Source organism: Crinia signifera, chromosome 5 (assembly GCF_055691185.1).
Source record: "Crinia signifera chromosome 5, ASM5569118v1, whole genome shotgun sequence".
Taxonomy (NCBI): domain Eukaryota; kingdom Metazoa; phylum Chordata; class Amphibia; order Anura; family Myobatrachidae; genus Crinia; species Crinia signifera.
In genome coordinates, this window is record NC_139221.1 from 98,763,329 (window position 1) to 98,776,217 (window position 12,889).

Genomic DNA, 12,889 nt, shown 5'->3' on the forward strand with positions numbered 1-12,889 from the left:
TCCCTTACAATACTATTTATTGGTCTCACTGACCCCATTCATAACATAGGGACAAAATACAATAGTGAGAGTCCTGATAAAAAAACTTTTTAAAAAAACATTCAATCAACACTTAGAAAGCACACTCACGATAAGAATTATAAGTTATCCTCACACTAGGCAAACTTCCGCCAAAATGGCGGTGCGTTCCACCGCGGAGAATGTGGAATATAGATATTCTTTTTCACTACCGCCAAAATGGCGGTGCGTTCCACCATAATGTCTGTGGAAAGCGATATCCCCTCACAATACCATCCATTAGTTTCACTGACCCCATCCACAATATAGGGACTATGTACAATAGTGAGAGTCCCGATAAAAAACAATAAACTTCCAACACTTAAGAGAGCACATTCACGATAAGAATTATAAGTTATCCTCATACCAGGCGGACTTCCGCCAAAATGGCGGCGCGTTCCACCGCGGAAAGTGAGGAACGCAAACCGCATTATAACTGGATATTTCGGCCGCACAGAACCCCTCACTCATTTCGGGGACACTATATAAAAGTAGGAGACCCGTGAAGCACCTCACATAAACTATAGCACCTGGCTCAAGTATAGAAAAATAATTAAGTTTAGAAAGTCACGAGACGCACTGCATCATGGGATATTTACATAAAATTATAATTTTATTCTAAACATTTAGCTCATGACCTAATAGGCACCAATAATACTATTAAGCATTTCAAAATAGGTAAAAATTTGGCAATAATAAACATTACATATTAAATCTAACTAACAGGAAGTGATGTCATCCCATGTTTCCCTATATATATGGAGATCCAGCCTGAGACTCACTCACTTGCAGGCTGAACTCCAAGGAGCACACACACACACTGCTGATACTTGGTAAGACCCAGTTATACAATGTTGCATAGGACAGCAATGAATTCTGTTACAGATAGTTGGATAGGATTCTGTTATACAATGTCTCTTATGGCAGCAATGAATGGATTCTGTTACAAATTGGAATGTAAAAGTATATATATCTGTACTTTTTATTTTATTCTGTACAGCCTTCTGAATGGTTTCTAAAACTGAAGTTATCAGCCCTAATTTCTGAAAAAAGATTGGATTGTCCCAAAAAATACATTGGTATGTATGTAGCCATGTTGCTAAAAGGGAAAATATGTATATATATATATATATATATATATATATATATATATATATATATATATATATATATATATATATATATATATTACATTACTAAAAATAAATAATCCTATTACCCATCTCCATTATAGAGGAAGGGTTACTACCCCATAATCACCTGGCTCTGAGGAATCCATTCCTATTCAATTTTTTGATCTAATTCAAGTACTTTTTCAAGGTATGCGTTAAAAAACAGTACTGGACTAATTACATATGAAAATAACCCATTTGAATATTAATCTGCAATTTTTTCTATATCACTGTAGTTTATATCCAATGATATGAAGGATCATTTATCGTTTTTGAATAACTACACTCCAGAAGTCTAAAATTAACAAGACTCAGATATTCTTACACTAAAAGGAGCTAATTATACAGTCAGAGGTATGTACCTGACAAATAGAAAAATAAATCTAATAATATTTATACTATTCAATAGCACTGTGTGCTTTAACATATTTCTATGTTCCCTTCACCCCTAAGCTAATCTATAACAATTTAATATAAATTTTTAGTACCATCTATTTTAAAATGTATGTAATGTATATGAATTGTATTTTTTATAAATGTATATTGTATTTTTTAGATTGTAAACACAAAACCCCTGATGAAGTCTCTTAAGGAGACGAAACGCGTTGGGTACTGATTACAACAACTTGAAAATAAAAAGATAAACATCATTCAAAAAAGAAGCCACAAGTGTGTTTATTGATTTTAGATGTTTTAAATAACATTACATACTGAGGGCGCTGAAGACACTATTGTGAAGATATATATATATATATATATATATATATATATATATATATATATATATATATATATATATATATATAAATATATGTCATTAATAGGGAAAATGTAATATGTAGATATTGCTGTTTTTATCGAGGTACTATAAAGCATTAGGTACAGTACTTACGAGTTTTGCTGAGATGTGGTTGCTGATCCAGATTTCAGTTTCTGCATTTGGTCACTGTGCTGCTTATGAACCCAACCACGTCCAGTAGCCATTATGGCAAAGCTCTATACCCTGCAATAACTACAAGAGACCAAAAGATTTGAAAATGAAGCAAAAAATCCTTCAAAATATTCCTGCATATTCCAGAATTCGGATACAAACACAAAATATAGGAAAACACTCAAAACAGGTAGACAGAAAAAAAATATATATGCTTTCATATCATCTATATATGTGTCTAGTGTCTGTTTGTGTGTCTCCGAAGCACTGCCATCTGTTGGCAGAGAGAGAAACGACATCGCTTTCTCTCTCACACACATGCACAAACACAGAGGTAATCACAAGGTAGCAGGCTAGCTTTTGAAGCATTTGCTTCGAGCGGGCTTACTAGTGTACATTAATAGCTTTCAATGGGGTCGATTCATTTAACTGCAATGTTAATAGTGGCGAGAGGGAGCTCCCAAAGCTATTCTGACTAGTGGATTTCTGCTCGCACCCCTCCTGGGTTTGAATGAAATGGTTCTCTGTAATACAGAATATATATTACGTATGTCATTTAAATTAAGCTGTTAGCACAGGAATATGAAAATCTGGTGACTATGTATTCAAGGGTAATTGCTTGCAAAAATAACAGCATTGCAGGGAAGGCTGTTCCATAAAATAGCCTTTTTCTTGCACTGAAAAATCATAACACACACGGAAACTCACTGATTCTATGTAACTTGTGGAATCAATGAGATTTTCCACCACACGTATCATGATTTTGTGGGGTTTTTCATGCACTTTACCTCGCAGTTTGATAAGCTGTGAGGTGGGGTCCATCTGGGTAAATTTTGCAGTTAATTGAATTTCACCCTCAAAGGGTTTGATTCAGAGGTGGATGATTTTACATTGTTTTTTGCCAACACATTTATTTTTTGGTGAATCACACCTGCGGTAATACACATTTTAGACTTTCCCTTGTGTACTTCATGTGACAGAATAAGTATATCCTGAGAGACCCACTTACTATGGACATTGTACACCTGCAGATGTAAACCAGCCACTGTTGGCACATCATCACTCTCACTATGGATTCAGGATCTTCTTCTAAACCCGGCCTTAGTGGTTGTTCCCACTGTTTATGAGAAAACAGCCACTTATATTTATTTATTAACAGTTTCTTATATAGAGCATACATGTTCCGCAGCACTTTACAGAGTATAATTGAACATTCACATCAGTCCCTGCCCCAGAGGAGCTTACAATCTATATTCCCTACCACATGTACACAGGCACACAGACATTCTAGGGTTAATTTTGTTGGAAGCCAATTGACCTACCAGTATATTTTGGATTGTGGGAGGAAACCGGAGTACCCGGAGGAAACCCACGCAAGTATGGGGAGAATATACAAACTCTGCACAGTTAGGGCCATGGTGGGTAACAAACCCATGACTGAGGCATCAATGCTAACCATTACACTATCCATGATTATAGCAACAATCTTATGACATTTCTAATAACACACCCATAAAACTGCGTATTTTTATCATTCACTGTAGGCCACGTACCAGTTTCCGCCCAGGAATGGCCATGATTTTGCCTTAAACATTGCCAACAATGTACACATTCATACAGTCAGGAAAATGCATGTGCTGCAGTGCATCGACCTCTGAATCAGGCCCTGAACTGTTATATTAAAAATAAAATGACTGAGATGTATGTCCGTTCTGTCTAAAATCCACAGCCAGAATCAATATGGCACCGGGATCATCTGAACTTATATAGAGACTGAGTCTCATGAGAATCAGATAGCGGGATGTTGACGTTCAGCCTCGTTCTGGATCCCTCAGATCAGATAAGTTGGGGGGGGGGGGGGCAGTTCTCTGGGAATCCGCGCATCCCTACTACAGAAAAATTCCATTTGTACCGAATGAAAATCTAAAAGCACTCACTAGGAGTCATCTGATTACAGATATTTGCCATCTTTATAGACCTTGACACACTATAAATAGTTATCTAAATAAATACATAGATGGAATCCAAGCATTAAATCAATAATTCTCTCTCCTAATCTTCACTATAACAATCTCGAATGGGTTTATTTAATGGAAACGTCAACATCTTTCTACATTGATCCATATCTCAGTACCATCATTTAAATACTAACTAGGAAACAAAAATCTTTAAAATAATTAACGAATGATTTTACAGACATCTATACTACGGAACTGAAAGTTCAGGGATGCAGACTGACCTTGCGTCTGTAGAGCTTGATTTACTATATAGCTTAGCTTTAAAGAACAAGGTCAAAATGTAATGGATATTCCCTAAGGAAATAAGTCAACAAAGAACACCAATTCTTTCATTAAGGTGGTCACACACACAGGCCAGTCGTACTGAGAAGGCAGAGCAGACAGATCATTATTAGCGAAAATGGGTAAAAGGGGTATTATGAGAGGGAGGATGGCATGTATGGACCATGCCCAAATAGGATACGATGCAACAATTTTAAAGTACTGGTCGTGATTATTTTTTGGCCATACACACTGCATACTGCCTCATATGATATCTACCGGCACATGTACGCCCAGCCATAGGTATCCTTGTTCAATCCCTTGTAGCTCTAAGGGCCAGATGCATCAAACTTCAAAAAGTGATAAAATGGAGAGTGATAAACAACCAGCCACTCAGCTCCTACCTAACATTTTTCAAACCCAGCCTGTAACATGGCAGTTAGGAGCTGATTGGCTGGCTGTTTATCACTCTCCACTTTATCACTTTTTGAAGGTTGACATCGGGCCCTTATAGGGTTGAGTGACCCAGTTCCCATTCACACAGATGGAGAAGGCTGTGCTGGGGGCAGCGTCAGCTCCAAGCGCTGCCTCCTCCCCCGTCCCCGATGACGCTCTGCGGCTCTGCCCTGCCCCCACATGATGTCAGCGAACAGGCAATATTGCCAGTTCTTTGAAGGGTGCCAGAAAGAGCAAAGTGCAGGGTCACATCGGGACTGAACCGTTTCAAAGTCCCGGGGCGACACTGCATTTTGCGATATGAAAGTGGTATTACAAAGCTACTGCACTCAGAATTACTTTAACAAAGGTGAGTGATCTCAAATAAGCATCCGGTGGTATCTACAATTCACCCCAGAGTCTCATTCCCTTTATGTCTACGGCAGACATAGGCAACCTGTGGCAGTCCAGCTGGTCTGGAACGACACATCCCTGCATTCCCTGCTACAGTTTTGCAATCAGGTCATGTTAAAACTGGGCCGTGACATGCTATGACATACATGACAGTAGCTAGAGTGCCACAGGTTGTCCTAGCCCTGCACCAAGGCTCTGTAAATAAGCTCTTCTTTAAAATGATGATCTTACTATGATAACAGGGATTCCAAGTGAAATATTTGCAGGAAGTAGAGTGCTTATGTAATCTCGAGACAAATATTTGCAGGAAGTAGAGTGCTTATGTAATCTCGAGACAAATATTTGCAGGAAGTAGAGTGCTTATGTAATCTCGAGACAAATATTTGCAGGAAGTAGAGTGCTTATGTAATTTCGAGACAAATATTTGACTGCCTTTTGACTGAAGGTGGCCATACACTTATGCGATTTGGGACCTTTTCAGGTGAAGCGTGGTACCGTGCACATCGGTTCACAGCCTAATATCACCCTGCTACCCTAAATGTTTATCGGATCCGGCTGCCTCGGCTTGGATCATATATGATACGTCGTACGCAAATGCAATTCAAGGGAGATCGCATGATACTTCTCTCGCACTAGTGTATGGGGGGGTCTTAAGATAAAAGGAGGTTATTCTAATCTGTTGGCATGGGGGAGCAATGTTTGGCATCTGCACATGACATCGGCTTGGCACCTGCACATTTACAGCCTTGCAAGTCCACCAAACCCCGCCTTGCGAATGGCTGCCGCCACCCATTAGCAAGTAGGGCATGCGAATGGATGTTATACAGTAACATCCATTCGCTGGCCAGGGGGATCCACCACCGACCATCGAAAGATGTGGAAGGTGCAGGCGTATGAAAGGATGCACTGAGCAACTTTACATATGCGTGCACGCTGGGAAGGAAATGGGCAGGCAGCTGACATCTGGTGATGTCAGCTGCCCGCCCTCCGCACCCACGTCATGGCCTCATTAGCATGAGAATGCCCATCATTCTCTTGGGAACACCCATATGCTAATGGTGCCACCCACAGCCCCACGTCTCTCTCCACCCCTGCCCGCTGTCCAGGGTGAATGCACCCGGTGATGATCACAGCATCAAAGTAACAGTAACAATGTCCCAGCAACACACAACTTGGCAGGAACATTTATTTCACTGTGAATAGAAATAGGAAGTTGTGTTGTGGCGTTACAGGTGCTAGTTAAGCAGGGTACACATCTAAAGATTTTCCTGTCTGGTGGGAACATAAACCTAGTAATGTATGGGAGCATATGGCAATCAACCGTGTGCTCTCAAACGCTGGAAAACAGCCATTAGTCATTCAGACAAATTTGTTAAAGCTGCCTGATTTAGTACATTTATCCAAACAATCCTTTTTACTTGTTTTCCAGCATTTGCTCCCTGACATTGCCAGATTTGTGTTCCCACTAGACAGATAAATCTTTAGGTGTGTACCCAGCATTAGATCCAGTGATTACAAAACAGTTTACAATGCGGGGGGGGGGGGGGGGAGATTTGTAGTATTATAGTAGAATTACTTTATGCCATTATGACCCCCGCCCCCCTCTTGGCAAAGACACAAATCATGGCTTCATGCACAGTGGGTGGAGGTACAAAGACAATTCAATGTGGCAGATGTATTGAGTCCAAATATCCAGTTTTAGATTTCATTTTTTAACATTTTTATTGAGAATTGAGATATATTTACACTTTTATTTAATAAAATATACAATTTGTCATCATAGCGCAGTGTTGTTTTTCCTGCAGATGTATTAAGCCTGGCTTAAGTGAAGATAAAGTAGAAGGAGATAACGCACCAGCTAATCAGCTGTGTTTGAAATATGACAGTTGGGAGTTGAATGGCTGGTGCGTGATCTCCTTCTACTTTATCTCCAGTTTAGGTCTTAAATTTATCGCTTAATACATCTGCCTCAATAAGTGTTATAAGAAATGACAACCAAAACTATAATTTGGGAAATATTTTTCTTCTTAAGCAGTGGTTCCCAAACTCAGTCCTCAAGGCACCTGAACAGTCCAGGTTTTAAAGGAGATCCATGTTTAATTACAGACTTAATTAATAACTCAATTTTATTATGCCATCTGTGCACAAGCATGGACCCAGTTCGGAAAACCCTGTCTTAAGAACTTTAGCACTGTCATTCTATTAATTAGAACTATGTTCATTTTGGTTGGGATCATTTGTGCTGCTTTCACACCGCAAAACCTGCTTAGACCAGGTATTTAAAACATTTTTTTTAAACGGGTCAGAGCAAGTTTGGTACTCTTTACCTAGAACGGCTCCCACGATTTTGATCTTGGGCATCGCAAGGTAAAAATTTGCGTCGGTCGCATCGCATGCGACCAAAAAATCGCATGCGATGCGGCCAACGCGATTACACATAGGGAACAATGTTAAATGGCCCAATTGACCCGATTTTACATAGGGAACATTGTTAAATGGCCCACAGAGGCCAAATAGCCACCCTCAAGTGTGAAATGGCCCCCCCAATTGTTAATGGCACCCCACGATCAACGTCAACCCAAAGCGTGGCAAGCGCAGCGAGACCGCAAGGGGCGGCGGTACGCATCCTACGACCTTTTCATACCCCCACTATCCACGTCGGCGTGGAGTTGAGAATAGAAAGTGTGGCGAGCACAGCGAGCCACCAAGCCCGAAGCGTGGCAAGCGCAGCGAGCCCCGCGAGGAGATGCGGACACCTGTGAAGCCCGCGAGGAGATGCGGACACCTGTGAAGCCCGCGAGGGGACGCGGACACCTGTGAAGGTATCCGCGTCCGCTCGACCACGCTTCGGGCTCGGTGGCTCGCTACACTTTCTATTCTCAACTCCACGCCGACGTGGATAGTGGGGGTATGAAAAGGTCGTCTTTTCATTCCCCCACTATCCACGTCGGCGTGGAGTTGAGAATAGAAAGTGTGGCGATCGCAGCGAGCCACCGAGCCCAAAGCGTGGCGAGCCCCGCAAGGGGACGCGGACACCTGTGAAGCCTGCGAGGGGACGCGGATACCTGTGAAGGTATCCGCGTGCGCTCGCCACACTTCGGGCTCGGTGGCTCGCTGCGCTCGCCACACTTTCTATTCTCAACTCCACGCCGACGTGGATAGTGGGGGTATGAAAAGGTCGTAGGACGCGTACCGCCGCCGCTCGCCACGCTTCGGGTTGACGTTGATCGTGGGGTGGCGTTAACCATTGGGGGGGCCATTTCACACTTGAGGGTGGCTATTTGGCCTCTGGACACCTGTGAAGCCCGCGAGGGGACGCATATACCTGTGAAGGTATCCGCGTCCGCTCGCCGCGCTTTGGGCTCAGTGGCTCGCTGCGCTCGCCACACTTTCTATTCTCAACTCCACGCCGACGTGGATAGTGGGGGTATGAAAAGGTCGTAGGACGCATACCGCCGCCGCTCGCCACACTTGACGTTGATCGTGGGGTGCCGTTAACAATTGGGGGGGCCATTTCACACTTGAGGGTGGCTATTTGGCCTCTGTGGGCCATTTAACATTGTTCCCTATGTAAAATTGCGGTAATCGCGACGGTCGCATCGCATGCGATTTTTTGGTGCATTTGATGCGACCGACGCGATTTTCATTTTAACATGTATTTCTATGTAAAATCGCGGGCATCGCATCGGTCGCATCGCATGCCATTATAATGGCATGCAATGCCCGCGATGGGCGCCCTTCTAGGTAAAGAGTACCGCAAGTTTAACCCCTTTCACACCGCATCTAAATACCTGGTCTAAAGCAGGTTTGCGGTGTGAAAGCAATACAGTGAAGCGGTACTGTTCTGGCCAGATTACCCCCCTCCCCCTGTCATGGTCTGTCCTGTCATGTCATGCCATGCCTGGGTCTTGCGTGCAGAATAGAACTGGGGAGCTCAGACCCGGCCACAAACCCCGGTGGAGCGGGATAACAACTCACTGAGCTGAGCGGGCTGAGCCATACATATGTTGCAGCGCTCTCCGGCCATACATATGCTGGAGGTAGGGACATGGGGAGTGGGAAGAGCAGCAGCCAGCCCCACAGCCCGGATCCTATCTGGGCAGCGCAGCGCAGGGAATAATCGCGCTGGGGGCAGGGGGTCCCTGCAGTGTATTTTAGATCAGTGGCGGGTTCCCATCTGCTGCAGGGACCCCCTGCCCCCAGCGCGATCATTCACTTCCCTGCACTGCCCAGGTGGGGGGGGGGGGGGTAGGAATCCCGTTTCAGACCTGTTGTGACACCAAAAAAAAACAGGTCTGAAACGGCTTTTTTACCGTTTCCAGAAATCGTTTTTTTGGAAACTGTAAAATTTTTGTGCGGTCTGAAAGGGGCATAAGTTGACAGGCCTTAGATCAACACACAAAAGATCAACAAGGCTTTAGGTCACAGGGTCACAGGGTCATTAGGTCGACACAAGCATTAGGTCGACATGGGAAATGTCAACAGCAAACAGGTTAACATGGGTTTTGCGTGTTTTTTTGTCCTGAATGTTGACACAGTCGACATGGACACTGTATCGGTGCATCATGTGCCACCGTGCTTGAAGCATGGTGAGTGGACACTACTCTATTCTCCCTCCATGCCCTAGATGGTAGGGAATGAAATAGCGCCTGTCGGCACGTCAGCTCAAAAAAAAGAGTGAAGAACCCATGTCGACCTTTTAACTGTCAACCTTCCCCATGTCAACCTAAAGCCATGTTGACCTTTTAAATGTGTCAATATAGTGACCTTATAGTGTTCATTTATACCGTTTTCACACAGTGGTGGATGAATACCCCCGAAAATTACCCGGCATTTGAAGCGCCAGGTTATTTGGCAGCCTGCTTTCAGCCCCCTTCAAATCTCCGGGTCTAAATTTTAGATCCGGAGATTTTCTCTATTACACTGGGTTTTCGCCTGTGTGAAAGGGTCGATCCAGATCTTAACCTCCGGGTCTCCGACCCTGGCCATTTGCAGGGTTGGAGACCTGGAGTTTAAGATCCGGATCGACCCTTTCACACAGAAACAGGTCCGATGTATTTAAAGAAATTCCTAGGTGGAACTTCTTTACCAGGGAATTTTATTTTTTGCGTAAAAGGGGTATAAATAAGTTATATTGTTTATATGGACACAGCCTACTAACAGTACATTAGTAGTATGTTCAGTATGCTTTAATAACATACCTGTGTAATTCCCTGCAGTGACTCTTTCTTATAGAAATAACAACATTGGACTGTGTCAGTGAGACAGAAATAGGAGAGGATACTTGTATTTTACTTGTTCACCATAGCTTAATTCCGAACTCACAGAGAAAACTAGGAAGCCCTGTGACAGACGCCACAATGTAACACGGCCACCTGTTGCCATGGTGGTCAATCACCAAACGTGAAGTCAAAGGAAAGAACACGCTTAGAGTAACTCAATTAAGCCAAGTCTCAGCAGCGCCATGTAGTCACCGTAGGGGCAGAGCATTCACACACACATACTGTAATAAGTTTAACCCCAACATGTACTTTTAGCCGACCTGGAAACGCTGTCCGTGCAACTGGTCAGATCCTGTCCCCTTACATACATGTACGCCGGCTACAGGAAACATGCACCAGCCCCGGCTTCCCCTCGTTGCTCCCTACTTCGGCGTGTGCTGGTAACCATGGAAACCCGGGGACTCGCGTAGGAGGCGGCCTTCTTCAAATTGACTTCTTACTGCCTCCTGCCGGCCACTAGCGCATCCCGCACACACACCATACAGTATATGACAGCGACGATAATACAATACAGCACACACCATACAATATATGAGACCATACAGCACACTCATGGTTGTACACAGCACACACAGTACAATATATAACACAATACAGCACACAGTAAAATATATGACACAATACCGCACATACCATACAATATATGGCACCATGCGGCACACACCTGTCTGGGACTAATTAAAAAAACAGAACCGGACAGAACCCTGGAACGCCGGACCGGACATCAAACTCTGCATTCCAGAGCTTGTAGTGTTCGGTCCAGGGGATGTTCCGTCTGGGGGATGCCTGTGATAGCTTTCACCAGTGGACTCTGGACCATTTTGGATATTGCTACATGCCTGGACCATACAGGGAGGCTTTGTTCTCTCCCTCCTCCTCAGGGCCGGCGCCACCACTAGGCAGTGTTGGGCATTTGCCTAGGGCGCCGGCCACTGGGGGGCGGTAGTTGGGAGCAGGGCAGGAGGGAGAGCTGGAGGTCTGGCTTAGCGGGCATTAGGGAGGGCTCGCTGCGCTGTGTGCAGTTCAGTCCCGGACCACGGTGCATGTTAACTGACATTTTCCTCCACCCACACCGCGTACAGCCGCTCAGCCGGGCAGCGTCTGAGAGTGAGCCAAGTGCTCAGCGCTGCCCGGCTGAGCGGCTGTACACGGTGCGGGTGGAGGAAGATGTCAGTCACACTGCGCCGGGACTGAACTGCGAGGCCTCCCTCCTGCCCACTAAGCCAGACCTCCAGCTCTCCCTCCCGCCCGCTAAGCTAGACCCAAACTCCTCCTGAAGGGTGAGTAATTATACCCGTGGAGCGGGTGAGCGCCGGGGCGCCCCCCCCCCCCTGCCTGGGGCGCTCCGGTGCCTTGCACCGGCACTGCTCCTCCTCCCCCTGTGAAAGGTATCACAGGCAGCTCCGTACCCCCTGGACAGGAATCCGTCCGGTTCCTGTTTTTACCCACACCCCACCTGTCTGCATGCAGCACAGATCATACTATATATAACACCGTATAATATGCATACCTCCCAACCGTCCCGATAATCGCGGGGACGTCCCGGTTTTCGGGGACGTTCCCGCATCCCTCCCGCCACCGGCAGTGTCCCGCGGCGGGGGGGGGGAAAGTGGGGGTCCCCCGTTAGTTGTTGGCAAGCGGAAAATAGACGCTGTGCGCATGCATAATTGCCGGGAAAGCGTATTACCAGCAGATGAGCGCTTTTGAGGACAGCTTTGCATAGCTCTGCGCTATGCAAAGCTGTCCTCCCCCAGCTGTCGGCGCCACGCAGGGGGAAAGTGGCTCAGTGTGTACGCACTGCGCGGCTTTCCCCCTAACGATGAAAACGATCATCGCTGTCCATACACGCTGGGCAAAATCGCCCCGTGTGTATGGACCTTTACATTGTTATTGTGCAGGATAAATACTGGCTGCTTTATTTTTTAACGCAAATTAGATTTCAGTTTGAACACACCCAATCCAAATCTAAAGACCCATACACACTTGGCGATTTTGAGCAGAAAGCAGCTCACTTTTAACTTTTGACCTGCTTTCAGCTCAAAAGCCGCCCAGTATGAATGTCTAGGTGGGATGCGCTGAAGCGAGCTCCCGCATTATCGACAGGCACTACTTCTCACCTTCTGATATTACCAGCAGATGAGTGATGGGGTGGTTCAGCGTTCTGCTATGGAAAGCCATCCATCCCTGGGAAAATCACTTGGATGGGCAAAAATAGCATATTGGGAAATCACTTTTGACTGTAGACCTAATTATTGTCAACGTATCGACCGCATCCCCAGATAATATACAGATGATTATAGTGTGTAAGTGTACAGGGCG

General features: G+C 44.9%; 1 protein-coding gene and 1 long non-coding RNA gene across 5 annotated transcripts in view; one reads left to right on the top strand and one right to left on the bottom strand.

Annotated features, from left to right (window-relative positions):
- Positions 1–10,997, bottom strand: part of FBXO15 (F-box protein 15) — a 111,874-nt gene extending 100,877 nt beyond the window's left edge. Inside the window, exons 1-2 of one of the 4 annotated variants that reach the window (XM_083187731.1) lie at positions 10,831–10,997; positions 2,122–2,241 (exon numbers count right to left, since the gene is read on the bottom strand). In XM_083187731.1, the coding sequence (XP_083043857.1) occupies positions 2,122–2,213 (92 nt within the window). In that variant the 5' untranslated portion in view covers positions 2,214–2,241; positions 10,831–10,997. Of the gene's footprint in view, positions 1–2,121; positions 2,242–10,686; positions 10,765–10,830 lie in introns of those variants that run through there. The other 3 variants (XM_083187728.1, XM_083187729.1, XM_083187727.1) reach the window with 3 other exon arrangements.
- On the top strand, positions 1,295–1,989 carry LOC146079510 (uncharacterized). The gene is made up of 3 exons (XR_014474577.1): positions 1,295–1,377; positions 1,466–1,583; positions 1,786–1,989. It is a non-coding gene; the product is annotated as an uncharacterized LOC146079510 (long non-coding RNA).
- Positions 10,998–12,889: the final 1,892 nt, after the last annotated feature.